The 23711-nt window shown below is 40.1% G+C and overlaps 2 protein-coding genes and 1 long non-coding RNA gene across 8 annotated transcripts in view; 1 reads left to right on the forward strand and 2 right to left on the reverse strand.

Moving 5' to 3' along the window:
* Positions 1–1328: 1328 nt before the first annotated feature.
* Positions 1329–2427, reverse strand: LOC135341065 (uncharacterized). The gene is made up of 2 exons (XR_010396520.1): positions 1870–2427; positions 1329–1820 (listed from the first exon to the last, which is right to left on the reverse strand). It is a non-coding gene; the product is annotated as an uncharacterized LOC135341065 (long non-coding RNA).
* A 102-nt stretch (positions 2428–2529) lies between these two features.
* LOC135341066 (uncharacterized) overlaps positions 2530–23711 on the forward strand; it is a 67234-nt gene continuing 46052 nt past the window's right edge. For all 3 annotated transcript variants that reach the window (XM_064537538.1, XM_064537540.1, XM_064537539.1), the window contains exons 1-8: positions 2530–2572; positions 2781–2978; positions 3653–3919; positions 8253–8411; positions 20633–20796; positions 22048–22286; positions 22392–22573; positions 23257–23503. In XM_064537538.1, coding sequence (XP_064393608.1) covers positions 2816–2978; positions 3653–3919; positions 8253–8411; positions 20633–20796; positions 22048–22286; positions 22392–22573; positions 23257–23503 — 1421 coding nt within the window. In that variant the 5' untranslated portion in view covers positions 2530–2572; positions 2781–2815. The remainder of the gene's footprint in view (positions 2573–2780; positions 2979–3652; positions 3920–8252; positions 8412–20632; positions 20797–22047; positions 22287–22391; positions 22574–23256; positions 23504–23711) is intronic.
* On the reverse strand, positions 13001–17679 carry LOC135341844 (uncharacterized). Of its 4 annotated transcripts, none has more exons than XM_064538514.1 (13): positions 17241–17678; positions 15487–17036; positions 15377–15433; positions 15252–15302; positions 15128–15190; positions 14981–15040; positions 14805–14888; positions 14655–14741; positions 14533–14565; positions 14368–14484; positions 14243–14278; positions 14054–14184; positions 13001–13909 (listed from the first exon to the last, which is right to left on the reverse strand). In XM_064538514.1, exons 2-13 carry the CDS (start codon positions 17027–17029, stop codon positions 13091–13093), a joined length of 3081 nt encoding a protein of 1026 aa, XP_064394584.1. In that variant the 5' UTR covers positions 17030–17036; positions 17241–17678; the 3' UTR covers positions 13001–13090. The 4 variants fall into 4 exon arrangements, with proteins under 4 accessions (XP_064394584.1, XP_064394583.1, XP_064394585.1 ...); XM_064538513.1 differs by having other exon boundaries at positions 17212–17677; XM_064538515.1 differs by lacking the exon at positions 15377–15433 and having other exon boundaries at positions 17212–17678.

Consider the following 23711-nt stretch of genomic DNA (forward strand, 5'->3'; position numbering starts at 1 on the left):
AAATATCAATAGTAATGCTGAGAATATTCATAGAGTATAATATCACACATTTGGACAGATAAAAGGCTAACTAAGCTATCTATCCAGTCCATTTCTTGATGTGGCCTTTCCCTGCAGAAATAGAGCAGTCTAAACACGAATCAAAATGTGTGCAATAATTGAAAACACACACTACTGCACTGTCAATCCTATGTACAATCAAACTAAAAAAACATTTGCAATGTGAACGTTGCTAGGATTGCCAGGAAAAGAAAAGCGCGAAAAAGCGAAGAAACAAGAAATTCGGCGAGTGCATAACTCCAATCCGTTACAACTTCATTCACATGTACTGTTTCAATTTTTTGTTCGTTTTGTGCTTTTCCTGCCTGGCCAACCCTTCATCATACAATTATAGTGAATTTTTTGCAAGCTATATAATGTTTGTGATGTTTTCCCTTACAGTGTTGAGCAAATATGTAAGTGTTGGATGTGTGGGTGGATGATTGTGAATTCAGTTATTCGCGGTTCATTTTTACCCAACTTGTATTTTGATTCTAAAATCATTATCAACAGTAGGCCACTCGGCTGTACATGTTCATGGCGTTGTAACGGATTGGAGTTATGCACTCGCCGAATTTCTTGTTTCTTCGCTTTTTCGCGCTTTTCTTTTCCTGGCAATCCTAGCAACGTTCACATTGCAAATGTTTTTTTAGTTTGATTCCCTTTCTTTTTCAGTACAGCAGTATTTTTATACTCTTCAATAATGAAATGTGAAATGCCTAAGAGGAATGTCAAGAAGCAAGAGAAGTTCAAGAAGAGAAGAGAAGACAGGCCATGCAGACTGGAATATAATTATGAACACATAATTCTTATTACAGTGTTCATTTATCTATGCATGTTAATTAAATACTAGAGTGTATACTTCAAAGTGCAAAAGCATGGAGGCCTATGGTAGATATCTAGCCAGTAGCATACCTGAGTTGAGAATGGAGAGAAGTTGGAGAAAAGGACTAGACTAGGGACTGTTTGTGTACCGATCGATGTCACAGCCGGTTAACCAGCCACGCCCATCTCATAAGTTGCCATGTGCGTTGCTGTGGCAGTCATTTAAAGATGGCGGTATTGCGTAGGTAAGAAAAGTGGAGCCTGAGAGGTCATCTGCCTCTTGGAAGCGGACGCAATTCTGAGAAAAACGCCCATGGTCCGGGTTCTAGTAGACTAGAGGCTGTATCTAGAATCTTCTGAACATGTCGGTACAAGGAGGAAATGCTTTCCAAGAATGTTACTTACTAACTTACTTACTTACTTACTTAGTCAGTCAGACGAAACGCGGTGAAATATGAAAATAGTGCAATTTTTCAAATATCAATAGTAATGCATGAGAATATTCATTGACTATAATTTCACACATTTAGACAGATAAAAGGCTAACTAAGCTATCTGTCAACTCAGTTTCTTGCTGTGGTCCTTCCCTGCAGAAATAGAGCAGTCTAAACACAAGTCAAAATTTGTGCAATAATTGAAAACACACACAACTGCACTGTCAATCCTATGTACAACCTACTGGTTGTACTAACCTACTGGTTGTACTAATTATTATAATTATAGATGCACAAAAGTAATGACTGATATCAGCCAAGAAGCTAGTAGGTGACTAAGTATTTAGTTATCAAATATATAATTATAGTGGCACCTCCACACAGTACAGGTTGTCGGACACATTGTAAGAATTAAATTTTACCATCGCTTCAGATGGCACAGTGAGCTTTCTTCATTAAAGGTAGCATCAGCTTTCATTAGGCATTGCTTGTGAGAATGGTAATGGGAATTGCTTTCTTCACCTGTAGCGAGATTGGATATGATACCAGTACAGTGTACTAATGTCATTACTTCCTGCAGCTTTACGACAGGACTGGCAGATCATTAGAATTTGCTTGGTTTGACGTTTTGGAGGTTTCTTTGCTGTTACTTACATGTAGATGTTGACATTAAGTCCAGTCCATTGACTATCACTTGCCCACCGGATTGTGAAATCAGTGAATGTATTGCCAGTATAATTATATATAGCCACGCATAGGTAAATTGTTTGAGACTGTGGGACTGTAGGACAGTACATGTAAGTACCGTTAGGTAGGTAGATCTGATGTCTGAACCATGCCAGTCGTACATGGCACACAAGCAGAGAGTGTCACACCGTGTACCAGAGGAACATAAGTTCTGTATAGTGGCAGAGCACCAGGAGACTTGTCACCAGGAGGTACGTACCTGTTGCTCAGTAGATGTTAGCTTCGTCTTCAGACTTGCTCTGCCCATAGATATGCTCTGCCTAACAGCTCATTTCTCGTTCTCATTTCTTCATTTCCTCATTTCCTATTTCTTATTTCCTCATTTCCTCATTTCTCATTCCCTGTTTTATAACAACCCCATCAAGACATACCAGCCACGTGAGCTGAATCTACACGGAAGTGATTGTGCGCACGTGCTCCGTTTCCCATCCCTCCCCTTTTTATAGTCTGATATTATCATTCTATGAAGACAGTCTACTTTATACTATACTAAGAACAGCTACTTTCTGGAAGAAATAGAAGTTGAGGTAGGTACTTAAACACATGCACTATATATTATTGTAATCATTATAATTACGTCTAGTCACTGCATACCCGCTTGGTATTGATCTAGCTTGGTACGATCTACTGCATGTGTAAGCATGTTGACATGCTGCACTGACTCTATCAATGGCAACTCTACCTATGTTGTATGTATTTTCTATGATTATATATATGGACTCATAATTATTCCAGAGAACCTCTCAAACGATTCCTCTACTACTGCTGGTATGGCACAACAGCCTACCATAGCAAAATCCCCAGAGGTATCAAACGAGGACTCTTCGAGTCTCTCAATTGTCGAGCCTCAGTCCTGCAGTGGACCGGATACACCTCGAAATCCACCTGTTTTTGATTTTCACTCAGCGACATGTGCATCGAGCATCATGAATGGTACGCGTATACACTGCTGTCTCTGGCTCAATTCACACACTGTACACCTTCTATACTTGATACTTACATTTCAATTGCATGCATGGGCAATCATTCTCATAATTATACATTTTGCCAGTATATCCGAGTCCAGTTCTGGTTAGTGTACATATTGAGGGAACTGTGTATAGTCATTTGCGAAGGAAATTATAGTATCACTAAACTGCATTTACATGCATAACTAAGCTTTTGACTTCACCTCAGCAATATATCAGTGGGAACTTTGAGAGGTGACATCATTTTATTTTTATTTTCGCGGGTACTGCTATTTCTGGGAATAAGAGTAAAATCACAAAAATGTGTACTCGCAGATAATTGGAAAATGCAGTAAGTATTGAATGTCACTTGCGAGTAATTAGCTAGTAGAATCGCTATGAATAGCATTAATTTCACAACTTGAGCAGAGAATTTGCAAAATGGGCTCAACATGCAGTAAAATCGCGGACAAATCTACCTGTCAGGTTACTATAATTATAGTACATTGTATGCATGCATGCATGTGCATGTGTTGGGCTGCATGTGATCATGATTTTCATTATCACTGCAGGAGGCCTGCCATATTTGAATATATTTATAATTATGTGTACATAATTGGTAGGTGGGATATAAACCAGACTTTGTTATGCTATTCTCAGGTCTGAAGCTTCGGCTCAAAAATTGTACCACCACTCAGCTTGCTTCCTACACATACGCCTTGTACCCGTTCATGGACAAGTGCGTGGCTGTGGACTGGAAAATCATGGTCACTGATGATGTGCAGAGTCATCACATTCGTTGCCACCAGTTACAGGCTGGGGACAAGCTCTCAGTGCTATTGTCTAACTTTAAAAAACAACATGCCAAAGCTGTGATCCTCATCAATACACAGGACAACTACTCTATTGTCCCTCAGTTCCTGGAAGGTGAGTTTGTGAGTGATAAGGTTACAAACAGCACTGCATGTGGTGTTCACTATCGTATTTTCTATGAGCATCATATTGTTATAATTATTCATAGGGCTGTAGTAGATTACAGAGCTTTCATTTGTCCTGCTCTAGCCATTGATTCTTAATAGTTAAAGTTGATATTGCTGTACTGTACAGACAAAAGGTGAAACTTCATGCTTTAATCTATACAATGAAAAATAATGTTCATTTTACATTCTACAACTCTAGCTATTTCCTGCATTGATATACAGTGGCTTTCCACACATGTAACCTTTGCAGGCTATACTCCAAGAGCACTGTAACCACAATGTAGTGATTTACCTGCTGTGTTATTTTAGTCCACCCACACCACCTATACACATCACAAACTGAATCAACAGTAAAGTAAAATACTGATGCATCTTACACTTGGATACTGCAGACTTTCATACAACTCAAATTTAGGGGGGGGTGTACATTTACTACTCTATTGCACAGCATTTGTCACTCCTCCTACTCATTGGCGCTCGAGGTCAACAAGGAAAAATCCAATTTTGAGCAACTTATGCAGTGGTATTATAGTTAAACCCAGATAAAATGAATGAATATAGTAAATACAGGCCCTCGGCTCCCTATTCCAAAGTTTTAGCTCGTATCAAGCAACAAGTAGTAGAGCTACCATCCTTCAGTCAGACGAAATATGAGAATAGTTGATCGTATAAGTGGAAAATTTGACGATTATTTGGCGAATGAGCCATAATTATTTTGCGTTTTTTTAACAGCAATGAGGTTGTGTCCACCAGAAAACTTAAATTTGGCAATCTTTGGTAAAATTTGCCAAATCACCAAATTAAAAAACCCACAAATTTTCTTATATATATACCTTAATGTTACTATTATAAACGGGTACTAATTTTAGCGAATTTGTAATCAACGCTAAAGTAAGTACGCTAAAACGCATTAAAAAAATCTTTTTTAGAATGTACGCTAAGCAAGCTAGCCCTTTTTTCATCTGTATCTGACTCCAAACTTCCTTAAAACTACGTCTTTTGCAAATATTGTGCTAATCAATTTGCCAAATCCGCCAAAATTTAGTACCCTAAAAACAGAGAAAAATCTGAGAAGCTAAAATTACTACCCGTGTCTATAATAGTAACATTATATTGCATTTTGCAGGTCATGGCAATTCCAGTTAATTCTTATGATTGTTTTGTTGGGTTGTTACTTTGACAATCATAACAGAAGCCAACCAAAATACTGATTACCCTATATATATTTACTTCATTGTGAACTTTGGAGTATAGCTATAATTATATAGCATCTGTACCAGGCCGATTTTTTTTAATAGAACAATACGACCTAGTATTGATTGTATCTGGGCAATTTTCACATTCCAAGTGCAGGTTTCTGCCCAGGATGAGTTGAGTGGTGGCTAGACCACAATAGGGGGGTCCGGGAAATTTGAGTGTTTATTTACGCTACATTCAATTTCAGCAATTCTAGAGACAAATTACACCAGAACATTTATTGAAATAAAAAATTAACATTGAATCACTAAAAATAGATTGTTAGTCTCTTCTGCATCATGATCACTATTATATACAGTAGCTGCTAGCACTAGCACTGGAATCAGTTTCTTGGCATCTCCTCTTAGAAGTGTAGGACTATATACTGTCTATATCTCTAAGTCTTTGGATGTATATAGTCTAAAAGAGTTCAGAATAGTTTACTAACTTGTACTTGTAATATTCTTGTGGCACTGATTATTGCTGAGTAAGCATGCAGTAGTGCTGCCTCAGCACATTAATGCGCGTGCTCAGAACAGCTGCAGCTGCAGCTATAGCTAGCTAGCTTGGGATACGGTAAAGCTGACTGTGTGTGTGTGTGGTGTGTGTGTGTGTGTGTGTGTGTGTGCGTGCGTGTGTGTTCCAGCTGTAACTGCTCAATGGTTGCAATGCGATGAAAGCTAACAGCTTCTATAGGCTTCTAGCCACGTTCTCTTGGATTTTAATTCGTGGATTAGCAAACTATATAAAGCTTCTTTCTCGAGTTATGGCTAGTTTGACTCACATTGAAGGCTGTTGCAGTTTCTTCAGAATCTTTCATAGCATCATCTGTCCGCACAAACTTTCTATTCAACATATGAGTTAGCCTTGCACTAAAGCGCTAGCTTTTTGTTAGCTACAAGACTCAGAAAATATCTGTTAAAACAGCTAGCTAGCAGTAGCCATTTGTGAAATTGATCTCTTTGGACACACCCTTTAATTATTCCTGTGGATGTAATGCGCATGCGCGCTCATTCCCCATGTGTGAGAAAATGAGCAACAGCTCTTCAGAATCTTTCATAGCATCATCAGCCTGTCCGCAAATGCAAACTTTCTATTCAACATATGAGTTCTACCTTGCACTAAAGCGCTAGCTTTTTGTTAGCTACAAGACTCAGAAAATACAGCTAGCTATAGCAGTGCCATTTGTGAAATTGATCTCTTTGGACACACTCTTTAATTATTCCTGTGGGTGTAATGCGCATGCGCGCTCATTCCCCATGTGTGAGAAAATGATCCAGATCCAGATCCTCCTGGCAGAATCATCTTTTTCTTGAGGGCCTGGTAAGCCACAAAACACTACCATATCACAATATATATAGATAACAATATGCATGTACACAAGTCTTTTCTTCTTAGATATTATATACACTGAACTATACAGATCCTGGAAGAATCAATTTTGTTCTTTCTTGAGGTCCTGCATGGTAGCCACATAATACAATAGATAACAACAATAGATGCATGTAAATAAGTATTTTCTTCTCAGTGACTTAATATAGATAAGCTAACTTTAATAAAAAATTCATTATAGAAACTACTGTAACACTAATACTTTTTGAGCGAAAGCATAACATGGCGAGAAGCATTAGCAAGCGCACGCTTGCAACACTCGTAAACTAAGTTCTCATTTCATCTATAATTATATAGTGAGCGCAACATACTTTTTGCTTTCCAGTAAAGACGGAAGTTTCAATTCTTGTTGAAGCTCACAGATAACTTTTACCTGCCCAGTTTTACTTATAAAATAGTTTGAGTAATCTCGTAAAGTTTTTTCGGAAGGTAATTTTATAAAGCCAGCAGTTCTCATCCCATGTTAGCTTGAATGGTTGTTCAGCAAGCTTACAATAATGCGCGCGACAGTTCTCATCAGCTCTATATATATACAACCCAATATGTTGGTAGTACAACTGAGTCAACAACAACCTTAAGATTACAAGCAGTGCTATCACTTTGATCATTCACTGGAAGCCGGTGACGTGTACTACCAGGGTGGTGACGTGTTGGAGTAGATTGAAGCTGGCGTTGTTTAGGGGTGGAGAGAGCAGGGGTGTCTTCTTTCTTCTTCAGTGTACTCTTTCTAACAGTAAGCTTAGACTTGCGGGACATTACTATACAAATGTAGATGAAACAAGTGATGATTACACATTCATGCACATAATATAATTGCCGTACATCCATTCGATAAAAAACTGGAATGATCACTAATCATATAAGGGGATGTTTATTTAAATTTTATTCATGTTACACTTGCATTTTCCCGAAAAAGGGATGATAAGTAGTGCTACTTTTTGTAGCACTAATTTCTGTACCAGCTGATCTATGACAATTTTTTGCGGGCTTGGGGTGATACCACATCATTTAACAACAAGAAGACAAATATAATTATCAGCATGTTCACTGGTATATCTTTTCTTTAATCGTACACATTTATCCCTTTTTCTCTAATATAATATACTAATTATTTATGCGAAGATACCAGCATGCCTTAATTGAGCCATCAGGCCTACAGCGGTTGGATGGGAAGCGCCCAGATGGCGTCACTATGGTGCCTTGGAAGTATGGGAAGCTGCTTGTGACGTGCCTGGACACATTTGCCCCATCCTATACTCCCTATAAGTACCACGGAGGCAGGGCTTGTATAGCTGCAGGAACAGAAGAGGAATGAGGCAAAATACACCAGCCTTGGTTCCCTGCACTGCTTCACCCCAATAGCCACAGGGACACCTGATATTTGTCCAAGAACTATAGGTGCATGAGCGTGTTACCGGGGATAAAAGTTCTCCTACCGCAAAGGCTATCAGTCGCAGTACAGCGCGGGAATGCGGCCTCAGTAATGGGACAACCCTTAAGTGCGCTAGAGTAGGATGATCTTCTTAAGTCTGACGTAGGAAGTCTGACGTAGGAGCACATTTTTATAATTTTTTTATGTGCTCCTGGATATAATTATCGAGACACTGTTTTCTGACAATAGCAGTTATAATTATAGTATTCTCCCATTGCAGGTATGAACAAGAACACCATCCCAACGGTTGTCATTACTCAATATGACGGTAACATCCTGCTGGACATTTTGGACAAAAATCGTGACAATGTTCAAGCCCGATTGGAAGCTGAGAGTGATGTGGACGTCCTCGTTGGAGGAGGGCATGGACATTTTATCGGTACAGCTATAGTTCTCTTGCATGCATATGGATGTCATGTACACATCTGTAAATTGGTTTTAAAAGTGCTACAAGAGTATAGTGCCAATCCTAGTTATAAGCCTACTGGCTTTAACAATACTATATAATGCAGGGGCGTAGCCAGGGGGGTGCTAGGGGTGCTCGAGCACCCCCAACCATCCTGAGTCAAGTATATACACTGAAATCACAGAGAAATGTATCTGATTATCCAGCTGAGCAGTTACACAGTCAGTGCAGTTAGGCTGTTAGCTAGCTAGTTAGCAAGGAAAACGATTCAGTCTAAACTGTGAGCTATTCTGGCTTAAATCTATGAACTAGTTCGGTTATTCTCTTTTGTGATCGTGGCCAGCTTTTCAATGCGGTTCAGCCATGCCCAACTTGGCAGATAAGTTAATTATGACGTCTTAATAAGACTAAATTTCGGCGCTTTGTGCCCTCTTTCATCTATGATAGCACCCCTTTCTCGCTACGCCCCTGTAATGGCCGGGCCTATATGTGACAGGCTCTGGGAAACAGACCAATTGGAGTATAGATATTGGTATTGAGCAATAGCCAGATTTATAGACTAAAGTGTAAATTTTTTTCTTGGCTATCTACTACAGTCTTTCTACTACACCTCTCTGCAAAATCTGATGCTCTGAATCCAACTCTTTCCACCAAAGCGCTTTGTCTAAGCATCCACCATTACCTTACTTTTCCCAATTTAGCAATCTTTGAGTGGGCGTTTCTCATCTTCTATTCTTTGCTCTATCATCTGGTATATAGATCGCCAAAAATATAGCTTGCGCCAATTGGTCTGTTTTCCCAGAGACAGGGCCGTAAGAACCAGGGAGGCAGTTCCCAGCCCCCCCTGGTTTTCAGACAGTGAAATGGGGTGGGGCTCTCTGCAGCCAACAAATCACAGTCCTGATATTATATTTAGTGCCTTTTAATCTAACTACATTGGTTAAATGCATGTGGTTTGTTGCATCAACACTGTACAGTAACTAAAGTAAGTTGATCCACATGCAGCTGAAATTTATATAGCTAGAGCTCACTATGGCACAAGGAGTATTCATTCTTTTTTCTCTTCAGTACCTCAGCCTGCATGCCCATGATTAAGAAGGTAGGCAAACTAAGACCTTCTTCTTACGAAGCTCGATGAATTCCCAGCGTCTATTCTTAGTTTATATACACAAGTCGCTAACTGATTCGCTTGACTTTGAAGCAGTTGCTCGTGACTTTGCTTCCACCAACACACGTCGAATAAACTATTTTGCTATAGCTCTCAGATGCAGATTATTTCATTCATGTATCTTTCTCCTGTTCATCTCTGAGAACATTCAAATGTAAAAAGTTCGCCTCCGGCGGAACAGGAGGGGAATTTCCCTTTCCCGGACTCATCCCCTGCGTCGCAAGGAGAAGGTCCATTCCTTTTTTCTGACCCTCCACCTAAACAATTTCTTACGGCCCTGACTGAGCCTGTCGCATAGCTATAAATGTAGTTTTGAAGTTGAGTTGTGAATCTGGTTGCCTGTACATTTTAGCAGGCTAGCTACGTTCTTGTGTCTCTGTTGGTAATTATTGAATTAACAGTTACACACATGTGCAAACAAATAATTATATGTTGGTGGGGCATTGCAGAATATTGGGTCCATGTGGCACGACCAAGAATCACATCAAACCAGAGATTGCTCTTCAATCTCTGCTCACACTCTGGATGATTTAAGCCACAGAGCTAACTCTCAATCAATATCAAGTATCGAGTATCCAACTTTCAACAATAACTTCTATAGAATCTAGCCTCTCCACTGAAATTATTTTGCTGATGACAGGAAGTGAAATTCAACCGCAACTAATTAAAAGAGATGTGGCTTCTGGCCAAAATGTTTCTGCTGCTGGCGCGCCCAGGGAAAAAACTAGCTGGGCAGGTTGCTCCCCCTTTCTATAAATCCTGGCTACGCTCCTGCATGTATATATAATAATTATAGTATATATACCGGGTACTAATTTTAGCGAATTTATAATTAACGCTAAACTAAGTACGCGCTAATAATAAAACGCAATTAAATGATAAAAAAAAAATTTTTTCTTTTCTTTTTTCTAATGTACTTTTGAGAGTATGCTATAAGCAAGTTAGCCCTTTTTTCGTCTGTATCTGACTCCAAACTTTTCATTCAACCTTAACTCACACATTAGTTACTAGTAGCCCATGCAGAATCCAGCAATCTGATTGGTCAGTACAGGGTTTCTATTTTCCATATTAACCTGTAAATTCTCATATAAACCTGTAATTTTCATATTCACAACAACCATTCATTATTTTGTGTTTTTCAAACATGTTTTTTGTAGATTGTATTATAAAAAACAATGAGAAGTAACTGTTCTGTTTTTGGTAATGACATAAAATTATAATGTTCAGTCGCTGTTAATACGTTCGTTGTTGGATGTAGGCATAGAGAGATTGATGGTAACGTTGCAGGTACTAAAGTTAAAGTTTGGAGGCATAAATTGACAGCAGTTGGTTTGTGAGTTCTGTTGCACTGCCATCTGTGAGTGATCAGTGTGTACCAGTATGTTAATTGGCTTTACGTTGAGGATGTCTGAAACTGACTTCTTTTGACACTCAGAAGTTCTCTTGTAGCTGCGAACTCCTTCCAAGCTTCGGTGTCCAGTTGTTTCCATTATCATTTGTTCGTCCACTCCAGCGTTGTAGAGTCTAGTAGCAGCAGTTGCACGGAGAGAATGATTCGTTCGGTACCCCTTAATACTAGCTGCAGAGCATAGTCGAGCCACTGTTTGGTCCAGTGTATTGTGGCCAATTGGTTTGTTCGAAAACCAAGTAGTAGGTGTTGGGTTTTTCAAGGCTCGAAAGTAAAATGAATTTTTAGGACAATCTTTTGGCAGGAGCTATTGGTAAAGCTTGAATAGCCGAACGAAGCATCTTTCAGGGTTTTCGGGATTGTTGTAGTGAGACACTACTTTTGGCTTGAGTTTCCTGCATGCCTTTCAAGCCTCCTGGTCGATTTTTAGATATGTCTTCTTTGTATTTCAAATACGACCGCTGTCCTTCAACTTCAATTACTTGAATTTGGCATGGTTCTGACCTCAATTGACGATGTTCGCTACCACTTCGTAGAGCAAAGTAGACACCATTCATAAAAGTACCGTATCAACCAGTGCTTGTGGAGTTTTGCATCCAAGAAGACCTTTGTTCCATAGAACTTCTTCTTCTTCTGTTAGAGGTTCAGCCTTCTTCTTTTGTGACCCTAGCCCAGCTCTCTGCAAGCGCTTCATTTCGGAGTCTAGGCACATTCGAAAGTCAGCAAAACAAGCATCCTTGAACAGGTCAATCCCGGGATTTCCATTCCATCGCAAATACCTCTGTATGCCACTCACAATGTGGTGCAGTGTATCAGGGGGAAATTCTGAGCCATTGTTCTTCCGAATCTGAAAAATGAAGCATTTCAGATTCGTTCCTCGGATTTCAGGTCACTCATAGTAGAATAACATCCCCATGGCACTTTAATCGGTACTCACACCAGTCATTCCATAGCTTGAAGCAGCTAGTACTTTGTATCTGAAGTTGTGCTATTAGGAATAGCATTCTTCTTCAATTTTTCCATCTCATTTTTTGTTAACTGAGGTGCAAATGCACGCACTTGCTTGGAGGTAGAGGCACTGCTTGAAGAAAGCTTCATTCGCTTTGAGTTAGGTAGAGAAGATTGTGCAGGTTCTGTTGGCTAGTCCAGCTCCTCCTCCTTTCTTTGTTTTGTAGAAAGAGTAGCCAGCTCCGCCTCCACATTTATGTCGTAGAGGGCGGGGTCTATGGGCTCGGTCATTATTATGCCGAGTACTTCTTCAGAAAAGAGCTTGTCTAGGCCTAGGTCCAGTGTGGATTATAAAAAATCTGACAGGAACTGACTTATGTCAGACCATAACCAAAATGCTCTGTCATTGTAGTTTCTTGTTCTGCCATGACTGTCTCAAGGCCCGACTAATGAGGAAAGTCTAGGGCCTGATGCCCTGAGACATGGATCTACCATGCATTATTATTTATAGCTCATTGACGTTCATTCTGATAAAATATGATATAAATAATTATGACAGTCTAATTATTAATATGCACAAGTGAACATTTAGAGTAAACCACTGAAGATCAGCCACCATGATAAATCGGCCGCTCGTACGCCAACACAGCACTTGCAAATTGATTTATTTTTGCTACTATATAGAGCTCTTGATGTGATGTTCCTATGAGCCAAACGAGACTTGCAACCAACGTTGTGTTCCGGAGTTAGAGTTAACTTTCCAGCGCTGCCGAAAGTACATATATTCAGCCAATTGCATGTATTTCCGGCACAACGATCTTCTCTAGAGTATGGAGGCACGATCCAGCTAAGATTAACTTCTAGTAGTAGCTAACTATGTCTACTAGCTGCATGCAAAATATGAAACTCTGTGGTGCAGCTGTTCCGCTACTAGCAACGCTTTTTTCTCACAAATCTACTGATTGAAATTCGGCCACGCCCCATTGCAGGTTATAACATCATTAGCCTCGACTCCAACCGCCCCAACTATTATAAACAGCAATCCTCAAAGATTATATGGTAACACAGACAAAATAGACAAAATAGACTACAAAAAGAACATAAAAACAATAAACAATATTATTATTACTACTGGCTACACGACATACAAAACCATGTTTTTTGAGTATCATTAAAAACAGCGTTTGGAATGTTTTCGCAATCCTGGTGGTACCATTTACTGCAACTGTCACATGACGCCATATCCCCAAACCTCGATGTGACTTCCACATCAGAATATCGGCACCTACAGTATACAGGAACCTGCGTTTTTGCGACTATTGTCTTGGGGCAATCCCTTTTTTTTGCAGCTCGTGGGAAGCGTGACAGTTCACGATTGTTGAAGCAACGCTCCAGATGAACTCTCATCATCGATTCATCGTAGCTGATTTTCAAAGGGTTTCGACCAGAACATAAATCATAAGCCATAGCGATGGCAAACAAACCACAAGAATCACCAGTATACTGAAGTTGAACATTCACAACTTGGATTGTGAAACGATCTTTCATACAATGGAGAATCGTGCAAGACTGTTCAATAATGGTAGGGCCAGGTTCTATGTGAAGACTGTCATACAGCTGTATTTCACTTGCATCAGATGATAATTTATTTGATAAGCACGCCCAATGAAATCCTCCAACATGAATTATTTGCACAAATTCATGAGCTGACGATCTCCACTGGAGATTTTCGAGCAAGTACATAGTATCTTGAAGTCCGTTTTGATGAGGGAATTCTCTTCTGAGCAGCATATTTGCAGCAGAAATATGATTTGCTGACAGCCAAGCATTACGTTGAAGGGCTTGTTTCTCATAAAGAGAGAGACCAAGATCACTAACCCAATCTTTTAAGCACAGATTTGTTTCTGAGTCATCAAGCAATGATTCATTGGATACTTGAAAGTGTACCTACAGATACAATGACATACGTAACAAGATGCTCATAGAGCATCATAACAAATATCTTACCCCACGAAAATTACCCGCTGTATGATATACAACTCTATGATATTATCCTATGGAGTGTAACTGCACAAGTAATACATTATTTACCTTGTATGCCTTCGAGTCACCAGCACGTGTACTAAAGGGCGTAGATTTGACATTCCTTGCAGCACTTTCCCCGCTGCTTTTCACTGGGCTCTCAGGATCAATGACAACAACAGGAGCTTGGTCGTCTGGAGCTGCATTTTACCATGAATATACAGTCAGTACAATACATGCATGTACACAAATACAAACCTGTCTCGGTCTTTCTCCCAGTCTGAACACTCACTCCTATAAATGCACACCAGAATCACGTGGTAACAAAACAATGAGACCCACACATATACAAGTACATGTACATGTACATGCACATTACTTACCAGCGCGTGTCCTAGATCGCGTAGATTTGACATTCCTTGTACATGTAGCACTTTCCCCGCTGCTTTTCACTGGGCTCTTAGGGTCAACGACAACGACAGGAGCTTGGTCGTCTGGAGCTGCATTTTACACAGTAAGTACAATACATGCATGTACACAATGCAAACCTGTTTTCTTTCTCCCAGTCTGAACACTCACTCCTATAAATGCACACCAGAATCACGTGGTAACAAAACAATGAGACCCACACATATACAAGTACATGCACATGTACATGCACATTACTTACCAGCGCGTGTCCTAAACGGTGTAGATTTGATGGTGGTTGTAGAACTTTTTCCACTGCTTTTCACTGGGTGAGCTTGGACGTCTGGAGCTAATTAATTGAGAAGGTCAATCCACATGTGTAGATATACATGTATACATTGTGACAACTCACATGTACTAAGAGGAGAACTCTCAAAACCACCGCCACTGAATGTATACGTATCACATAGGGTATCTGACCAGTTATCCGGAGGATCTATGTACATGTACACGACTGCATGACGTATAAAGGAACACGACAATTTGTATTGTGACAGCAATCATAATTATGTTCACACATAAGCTCACCAGTTACTGTTATTTTTACAGGATTGGTGGCCTGATCCCTACTGTGATGATTGGGTGGATCTGTATGAGCACAAAACTTATACATAGTTGCTACGGATAAAGGGATAGGAGGAATAACTCCACAAGTAATAAAGGTGCATTACTTACCAAACAGAGAAAGCTGAAGAGGGCTTACAAGTAAACTGTCCTCATCGCTGTCACACACCTCATCTGTAGTACGATAAACCGAGTAAGCACAGCACATGTAACAACAGTTAAACAAGCCAAATACCTTTTGTCTCTGTCTTGCTCTTGTCTTGTTTCTCAGTCTTGCGACGGGTTCCTATAGTGTATAATATGAATGCATGTATGCAATGTACAAATAATTATGATGGTAATAATTATTATGAAACCTACCTGTTGATTTTGGTTTCGATTCAATAAGTTTTTTTATATCATCTGATACAGCTGAACCTAACGATATAAAAGTATACTATAATATATCTATGTGTAATATTCGGACTTACTTTTCTTTAATTCTCTGATGTACTTATTTTGCTCTTTTCGGAATTTCTCTTGTGCTTTATCCACTTCCTTTAATTCCATTTTTTGCCTTTCTTCTGAAGATGTTGCCACTCTAGATGTCTTTCTCGGCTTGATTGTTGGAAGCTTATGGATTGGCTCAGGGTAAGTTAAAATTTCTTTAAGGGGTCTTCCAGCAGTTGGATATGTGTAGTTTCTGGAAGCATCAGTTTCTTTTCGGGAGTACGACTTTCGTGACGGAGTCAACAATGGCAGAAATGGCAACCCATTCACATCTTCTTCCAAAACGCTTTCCTCCAGATACTCAGGTGGCATGATTTTACTCCTGTCAAGTGGATACACTCCTGTTGTTTCAAATCCGGACTGAACATTTACCATCGTTAGTGCCTGAACCCATGCCTTCTTAAACAGACTGCTAAACGAGAATCTGCTGAGCACCTTTCCTGGATTTTGGGCCAAATATTCATGGCAGAATTGACTATAGCGAATTTTAAGGGGACCGAAAATCCCCTTATCAAGTGGCTGCGACAGGTGCGTAGTATTAGGGGGGAGAATAAAGAGAATAACTTTTTGCTTTGCTGCAAGACGGATGGTTTCAGGTGAATAGTGTGTGCTGTGTCCATCCATCAATAGCAATAATGGGCGAACAGCAGGGGCATAACGTAGAAATAAGTTATTAAACCAGACGTCGAAAAGCTCAGTGTCAATCCACCCATTATCAGAGAAAGCATGCAACGTCCCATGAACTTCACCAGCTGCCATGTCAGGGTGCATGGACTTCCCATTCCAGATAACCATCGGGGGAATACAGTAACCAGCAGCACTGACACATGCAACTACAGTTATTTGGGTCTTTTTTCCACTCGTGATACATGAAGGATTTTTCATTCCTTTTTTGCAAACAACTTTTGGAGGATGGTGGTCCAGAGGCATGCCTGTCTCGTCAACATTAAAAATATGTGCTGGTGTGTCTAGAAGGTCATACTCTACTAGAACCTTCTCCAACATGTCAAAGTAACTCGAAATAACTTCTGGATCTGTGGCTTTTGCTCTTGCTACAGACAATTTAGGAATTCGCAAAACTAGTTCCGAGTGTCGCTTTGTGAAGCTTTCATACCAACCATGAGTGACTGTGACCTTGACTCCTTTACGGTCGCACACTCTTTGCACAATTGCAATTACATTACTTCTGGTTTTAGGAAAGCCAACAGAGGCACATCTAATCAAGAACCTGGTCAGTTCTGCTTCTTCTGCATCAGAGAGATACTTGTTTGGGCCACTTTTGGCACCAGGAAGAGTGCTTCCTCGATAGTAATCGCCCAGTGTGGACCTAGGAATACCATATTCTTCAGCAGCACGTCGTTGACTCAACGTACCATTTCTAATAGCTGAACAAGCAGTGCTTACGGTTTTCAAATCCCAATGCTTGTATGAGGGTGGGCGATTTTTTGAGTTAACTTCACATACAGTCGCAGCTTTCTTAGTACGGCTATAAAATATTCTTTCTTTTAGCGGTACCTCAGCCATATGTAACCTACAGAATAAGCAAAGACAAAAATAAATGTTCAGCACCATAATTGTGGGGTTCTAAGTTTGTCTCAAAGTGAAGTGAAGCTGTTGTTATTACAACACTATACAAGCACACTGTAAACCATTGCCAAAACATAGATACAAATTATGGCCATGAAGCTAGCTAGCTCATTAATTACCTAGAAGCGAGCCTAGAAGCACCTAGTACCTGGAAACACGTCTCACACAGTAGCACTTTCGATTTATCCACGTGGCAAGATAGTTTTGAAAGCAATGGGCGTGGCTGAATTTCAATCAGTAGATTTGTGAGAAAAAAGCGTTGCTAGTAGCGGAACAGCTGCACCACAGAGTTTCATATTTTGCATGCAGCTAGTAGACATAGTTAGCTACTACTAGAAGTTAATCTTAGCTGGATCGTGCCTCCATACTCTAGAGAAGATCGTTGTGCCGGAAATACATGCAATTGGCTGAATATATGTACTTTCGGCAGCGCTGGAAAGTTAACTCTAACTCCGGAACACAACGTTGGTTGCAAGTCTCGTTTGGCTCATAGGAACATCACATCAAGAGCTCTATATAGTAGCAAAAATAAATCAATTTGCAAGTGCTGTGTTGGCGTACGAGCGGCCGATTTATCATGGTGGCTGATCTTCAGTGGTTTACTCTAGTCATTGAACCATCCTATAAGTATTCAGCCAGTGAAATGGTTGACTCATCTTCATCAGGACTGGTTGTAGAGCTAGATGTGCTTGTTTTGCTCAGATTCACAACACAGTCATGGTATAGTGTTTAGTGATCTTTCTCCAGTTCAATGGACTTGCCTCTTCCTACATAAACTTGTCTCTCAGGCTGTTTGACAGCTAAATGCTGAGAAGAGTGACGGTTAGAGGGCATAGCTAGCCTGTAGGTACGTAGCTACTTTACAATCTATTCTTAATTTCGCACGTGGCTATTTAGCTTGCTGAATCAGCATCCAATAGCAACTAATTAGCTTGCTGAATCAGCATGCATATAGAGCGCATGCGCAACTAGATCTCGAGTACTGGCAGGTCATTGTGGCAACCCAGAGCTAAACTGACCGGTTATTCAGGTTCTTGGGTCGGTAAATAGCCGAATGCCGACCGTTATAATCCACACTGCAGGTCTTCGTCCGCGTCCATTCTTTCGGTTAGTTTTTGAAATGAACCTAGCAACTAACTCGTTAGATACTGTTTAGTCGGTATCTATATGGGAATTATAAGCCCGTAGACACTCGTAGTACCCTCGCTTTGCTTGGGATAGTACAGCAGGCCTTTGGGCTTATAATTCCCATAGATACCTCCTAAACAGTATCTAACTATTATTTATTGTGGTAATGAATTTGCTACAAATCTGCCAAAATTAGTACCCTAAAAACGGAGAAAAATATGAAAACGCTAAAATTACTACCCGTCTATAATAGTAACATTAAGGTAGGCATGATTGTGTCAATATCAGCTATATATATATATAGGCAGAGGAGGTTGGACATGCATCATAACTTGTCAGCTGATATTCTTCTTCTGGACACTCATGCATGCATAGCTCACAACCTCCTACCACATGTGCCTATATCTATGGAACGCCACCTGGGTCAAAAATAGAGTATCAGCATCAAGGACCAGACTGTCAGCAATCAGTGATTCCAGGAAATCAATGTACTAGCAATCAGTGATTCTAGGAAATCATGTACCGTATATCTTCTAATTTATCGGACAGCAAAAAATAATTATTTTGGAAATTGTCCGGGTATAATTGGAACAGATTTTTATAGAGCATGCAAAGTGTCCGTAGAACAAGCAAGCAGCTGCATGCGAGCTAGCTAAGTTTAATAGAACAGTGTGCGACTGAATAGTTGCACTAGCTATCTAAAACTAGCTCTCAAAGCTATCTAACTGCAGCACTCTAAGTCTTACTTGCCGTCTATGACAACTTTTCAAGGGTATTGTCCGGATATTTAGAACAAATGTAATATTAAAGCACTGGAGTGTCCGTTGTATTAGAACAAAGAAAATTGCCCAAAAGAGTGTCCGGGGTAATTAGAAGTGTCCGATAAATTAGAAGATATACGGTACTACCAATCAGTGATTCCAGGAAATCGATCCAGCAATCAGTGATTCTAGGAAATGGATGGGCCTGCAATTGATTACCAGTACAGTACTGTGATCCTGTACTGGCAGTGGCTAGTGATGTCGCAATGCTTGCAGCTTTGCAGTCACGTGACCTATTGCAAGGTCAGATGTTGACAGGATACTACTTAACACAGAAATTCCTTCCTGCAGCTTTTTTGCTTGGTCTTCTGTGAAGGACATTATTGTTGTAGGGTAGAACCGAGCAACTGCCACGTGGCCGTGGCTTGTCTTGCAATAACTTTGTCATGTGACTAGACTAATCTGCCATGAGGCCCATGACTGGAGGAGCACCGATTACCTGAAATCACTGGTTTGCTGGGTGCATGCATCAGTTACCTGGAATCAGTTGCTGGCGCATCGATTCACTAGGTCTAGATATTGCAGGCCCCACCCATTTCCTAGCATCACTGATTGCTAGTACATCGATTTCCTGGAATCACTGATTGCTAGTACATCGATTTCCTGGAATCACTGATTGCTGACAGTCTGGTCCTTGATGCTGATACTCTATTTTTGACCCAGGTGGCGTTCCATATATATCATCCATGCATGCCTGTATAGTAGTCAAAAAACAGTCTAGAGTTGTAATTCGCTACAGTTTACTAAGAGCACTGAATATGCCCGCACGCATGCAGATATATATACTGTACCCTCGCCGCAATAATATGTGTGTAGTGTCATTAGCCTATAGCTGAATAACATATATAGCTAAACTGACAGGGGTTTAGTAAGCAATAAAATCATGGCGGTAATACTGAACATAACATACAGCTAGTGCACTGACTGAAATACACACAACAGGACTAACTAGGAGAACAGGAAACCATATAAGTACTCTTTTGCTACGAACATCTTTCACGAAGGTATCTTGACTCAATAATGCGTCCACCCAGAATGAAGAATTTGAGCATGCAAAGTAGCTAAAATGACATATTAGTGAGTATAGTTCGCTGGTACTAAGATATGGCATATATAAGTTTCACTGTGTGGTTATCTTTGCCCAGATGTGTATGCAGAGAGCAACTATATAGTCCAACTAGTTCGAGCACTGAAGTACTAACCCTCGGCTGTTGACATGAATCGTATAGGTGCAAACTGTCCGGAATTGGCCGGGACTGTCCCAGACTTAGCACCCCTGTCCCTTGTCCCGAAATGAAACTGCTATTATTAGTCAGAGCCTCTCTGTACTATATACTCGCTACTATGGGACGAGCCTCATGGCTCGCCCTAAAACCCATGGCCGCCCGCACGCCTCGAGTATAATAATGAATGTCGATCATCTAATTTTATATAGGCTACTCTACTTTACCTTGGGTTGCTGTTCCTTTCGTTTTGTGGAAAAACATGCATGCAGAATGTATACTTAATGCAACAAATGACACACAACGTCTTCAGGTTGTGTCGAGATTACAGTAAACTGTTGTGTTGATCATTCTGTACTGATATGCAGGCAATGAACCGGCTATACGAAATCAGAAGGTCAATAAGGGCTTTGGGCTGATGGAAAAATTCACGGAACACATGTTTAGTGAGGAAAAAAGGCCAGTGCTTGTATCAAATGATCCAGCCGTGTTCACTATGGTGATGTCCACCCTCACAAACTATGAGAAATGGGTGAGGATGGTTTCAGTTATACATTATATATATATATATACACTATAATTGCCAAGCGAGAAGCGAGGCGAATAATCGTACTACCTGGTTCTGGCCCATGCATGTATAGTATAATTATATGTAATATATAATTATGTCTGTAACGAATGTGAGTTGGGCTCCCCCGGGGCGAAGGAGTAAAATAATTCAGATTCCCGAGGCCTGGCTCAATTTCCTTGGAGATTATACATCGTAGTAAAAAAATGTGCACTTGCACAAAGCTGCTTTATGGGCATCATTGTGATTCATTTCATTCACGAGATAATTGCACCCTTTAATTATTCCTGTGGATGTAATGCGCTCATGTTCAAGTCTAGCTGAGACCTTAGCTGTTTATTAATGTTAATGTTTTATTACTCTAACCGATTACCCACTATAACATTTGCCGTTGTTCTATTAATCCCCCCAAACCCACCACCTCATGTTTTCATGGACATTTTTTTAGATATGTTGTAGTTTATTCATTCACCTACACATGCAATTGTATCAACACCATTTCTTAGAAAGGTTCCATATCAACAAATAAGTACAACTACTCACATGCACATTGTGGTAATCTATCGATGCACTAGCTGTATCAATTTCTATAGGACACTATAACTACAGGATGCATGCTCTTATACATTTATATTACAATCTACAGCCATGCATGCATGCACACCACTGTGCAACTTTAGGGCATCTTGTATATAGACAACACAGACCGGACACCCTATATAGGGTGCATGGGAACATGAAACACCATGGACTGCACAACTTTATAGGACACTACAGACACTATAGACACACACTTCAATAGGGATCCTGTCCACGTAGCTTTAGTGCGCTGTGTAATGGCTGGTGCCTGGAACTAAAGCCGCTTTTAGCTGGTATAAGCTTCTTATAGCAATTGTCAACGAAGCTTATAATTATTATCTAATATATCCATGCTGTAAATGCAGCGCTATATATATATACAGCTTAAAATACACAGTGTGAGAAACAAACCAACGGACTAGTATTGAGTACCGTACACGCATCAGACACAATGATGGTAGAGAGACGCTGTTAAAATGCTGACACAGCTTATTTTGTAGTTCACATACCAACTGTTTTGACAGCTATATATATATAAACCAATAGTGCTATTTGTTATTCCTGCCACCACATATGCCTGTGGTAGCTTCCCTGTTAATGTAGATTTTTGTGTATGAGACAGTGATTTTCCTTCAGGCAAATAAAGACAATAAGCACCCCACGGTTAACAAAGCCCTGAGGAGGATAAAGCCACACTTTGACAAGCTATTTAACAAGGACCTTCCCTTCTACCTGGTGTTTGCCTATCGTCTTTACATCAGGTCTGCATACTACCAGTGTGACGACATGGGAAAGTTTATCACAGCATGCCTGAAGAAGATTGAGAGCTTTGAATACAAACAACTAGCTCAAATAATAAACGACTTTATCAAAAGGTAAATATTTACATCGGAGACCAATTCTGCTGTATATATAGAATTGAGAGTGAGGTTGTTTATTGTTTTTTCGTGCACCTGTTTACTTTTACACTTCGATTTCAGAGGAGACTTTCAAGTGATGTATGGCACTACAAAGGAGGAAGAAAGTGTGAGTATGTTCTCGGTCATGGAGTGTGCTTGTCTGGTGTTGTCGAAGGTCTCTCAAAATCTGGAGAGTCAGAGTCAAGGGCCTGCCAACCCAAGACCAGTTCTCCCCAAGTTTTGTTGCATAACAATGATGTGGTGTAAGTATGAAACTGCATGTCATTGATAAATAATATAGGAATCTGCATGCATTCTAATATACACGTTTCAACTTTTAAGATAATTATACATGCCCAAATTGCAGCCTTTACATGTAATACGTATACTTAGTCTAACGGATATGATTCTGAAATTCGTCAGTTATGCCTCGGTGCCCATGCGCAAGCAAGATATATACGGTACTGTGTTTGTGTGTTTGAGAAATTGGAAATAAAAACATTAATTTGGGTATATACATCCGTCGAATAAGACCTTGGTCTCTGACTCGAACGGGCTGTTATATAATTTCAAACTTCAAAATTCTCGAACAGGACGATGACCACCCTCCAGTTCATAGAATACACACATGCTTATCTGCTTATCTTATTACGATTGTCTTAAGGGTTGTGTGAGCAAATAGGCAGGTTAGCTATATAATATAGCTGTTCTGTTGAAGACTGTCGACAATTGGAAGGCTGCCCTTTTGTCAGCACGACCTCAATGTGAATAGCTTGCAATAATAATTCAATTATATAGAAACTTTCCGTTTGGTGTGCGACTGAATTCTTGCCCACCCATACTTTGTACACCCTTCAATTAAACACATGCACACTATCGTAATACCTTGCTTGCGCATGCGCATCGAGGCAATAATTATGTTCATATTTCTTGTATCTCCATGCAGTGTCATTGGCTCTCAAGTTTCACAGTGAGTGTAGCAAAGTTACAAGTGTAAATCTCCGAGATTGGTATGACAGTTTTTTCAAGAATCATCATCGTATCATCCTTAACGACGATGTGATCAAAGATTTGGTGGAAGGAATGGATTTTGTTCGTCTCCTATACCTACCAAATGAGCTCTGTTTCAAATTTAAACACATGGCTGATTTAGTTTTGTCAGAAAAATTCATTCGACCGTTCAAACATCTTAGGTGAGTTGAACAACCTAGTCTTCGGTAGTGTATGAGAAGAAATATATCGCTTTTTCTCAGGGTTAAACAGTTTGGCCATGGAAAAGTCATGATTTTTATGCCCCGGTGCGCATGCGCAAGCGAGGTATACGATATAGTAGGTATATATAGTGCATGTGTTTGTGTGCCTGTGTGTGTATGTGTGTAGACTGCTACAGATGATCAAAGA

The sequence above is a fragment of the Halichondria panicea genome, chromosome 9 (genome assembly GCF_963675165.1).
Source record: "Halichondria panicea chromosome 9, odHalPani1.1, whole genome shotgun sequence".
NCBI lineage: Eukaryota > Metazoa > Porifera > Demospongiae > Suberitida > Halichondriidae > Halichondria > Halichondria panicea.

What these genes read in the sequence shown, in the direction of transcription:
- LOC135341844 (XM_064538514.1), bottom strand. Translation starts at nt 17,029, where the DNA reads ATGGCTGAGGTACCGCTAAAAGAAAGAATATTTTATAGCCGTACTAAG. An exon ending in GCGATCTAGGACACGCGCTG is followed by an intron (nt 14,279 to 14,367) that starts GTAAGTAATGTG and finishes GTGCATTTATAG; the next exon opens with GAGTGAGTGTTCAGACTGGG. An exon ending in GTGACTCGAAGGCATACAAG is followed by an intron (nt 13,910 to 14,053) that starts GTAAATAATGTA and finishes TTGTATCTGTAG; the next exon opens with GTACACTTTCAAGTATCCAA.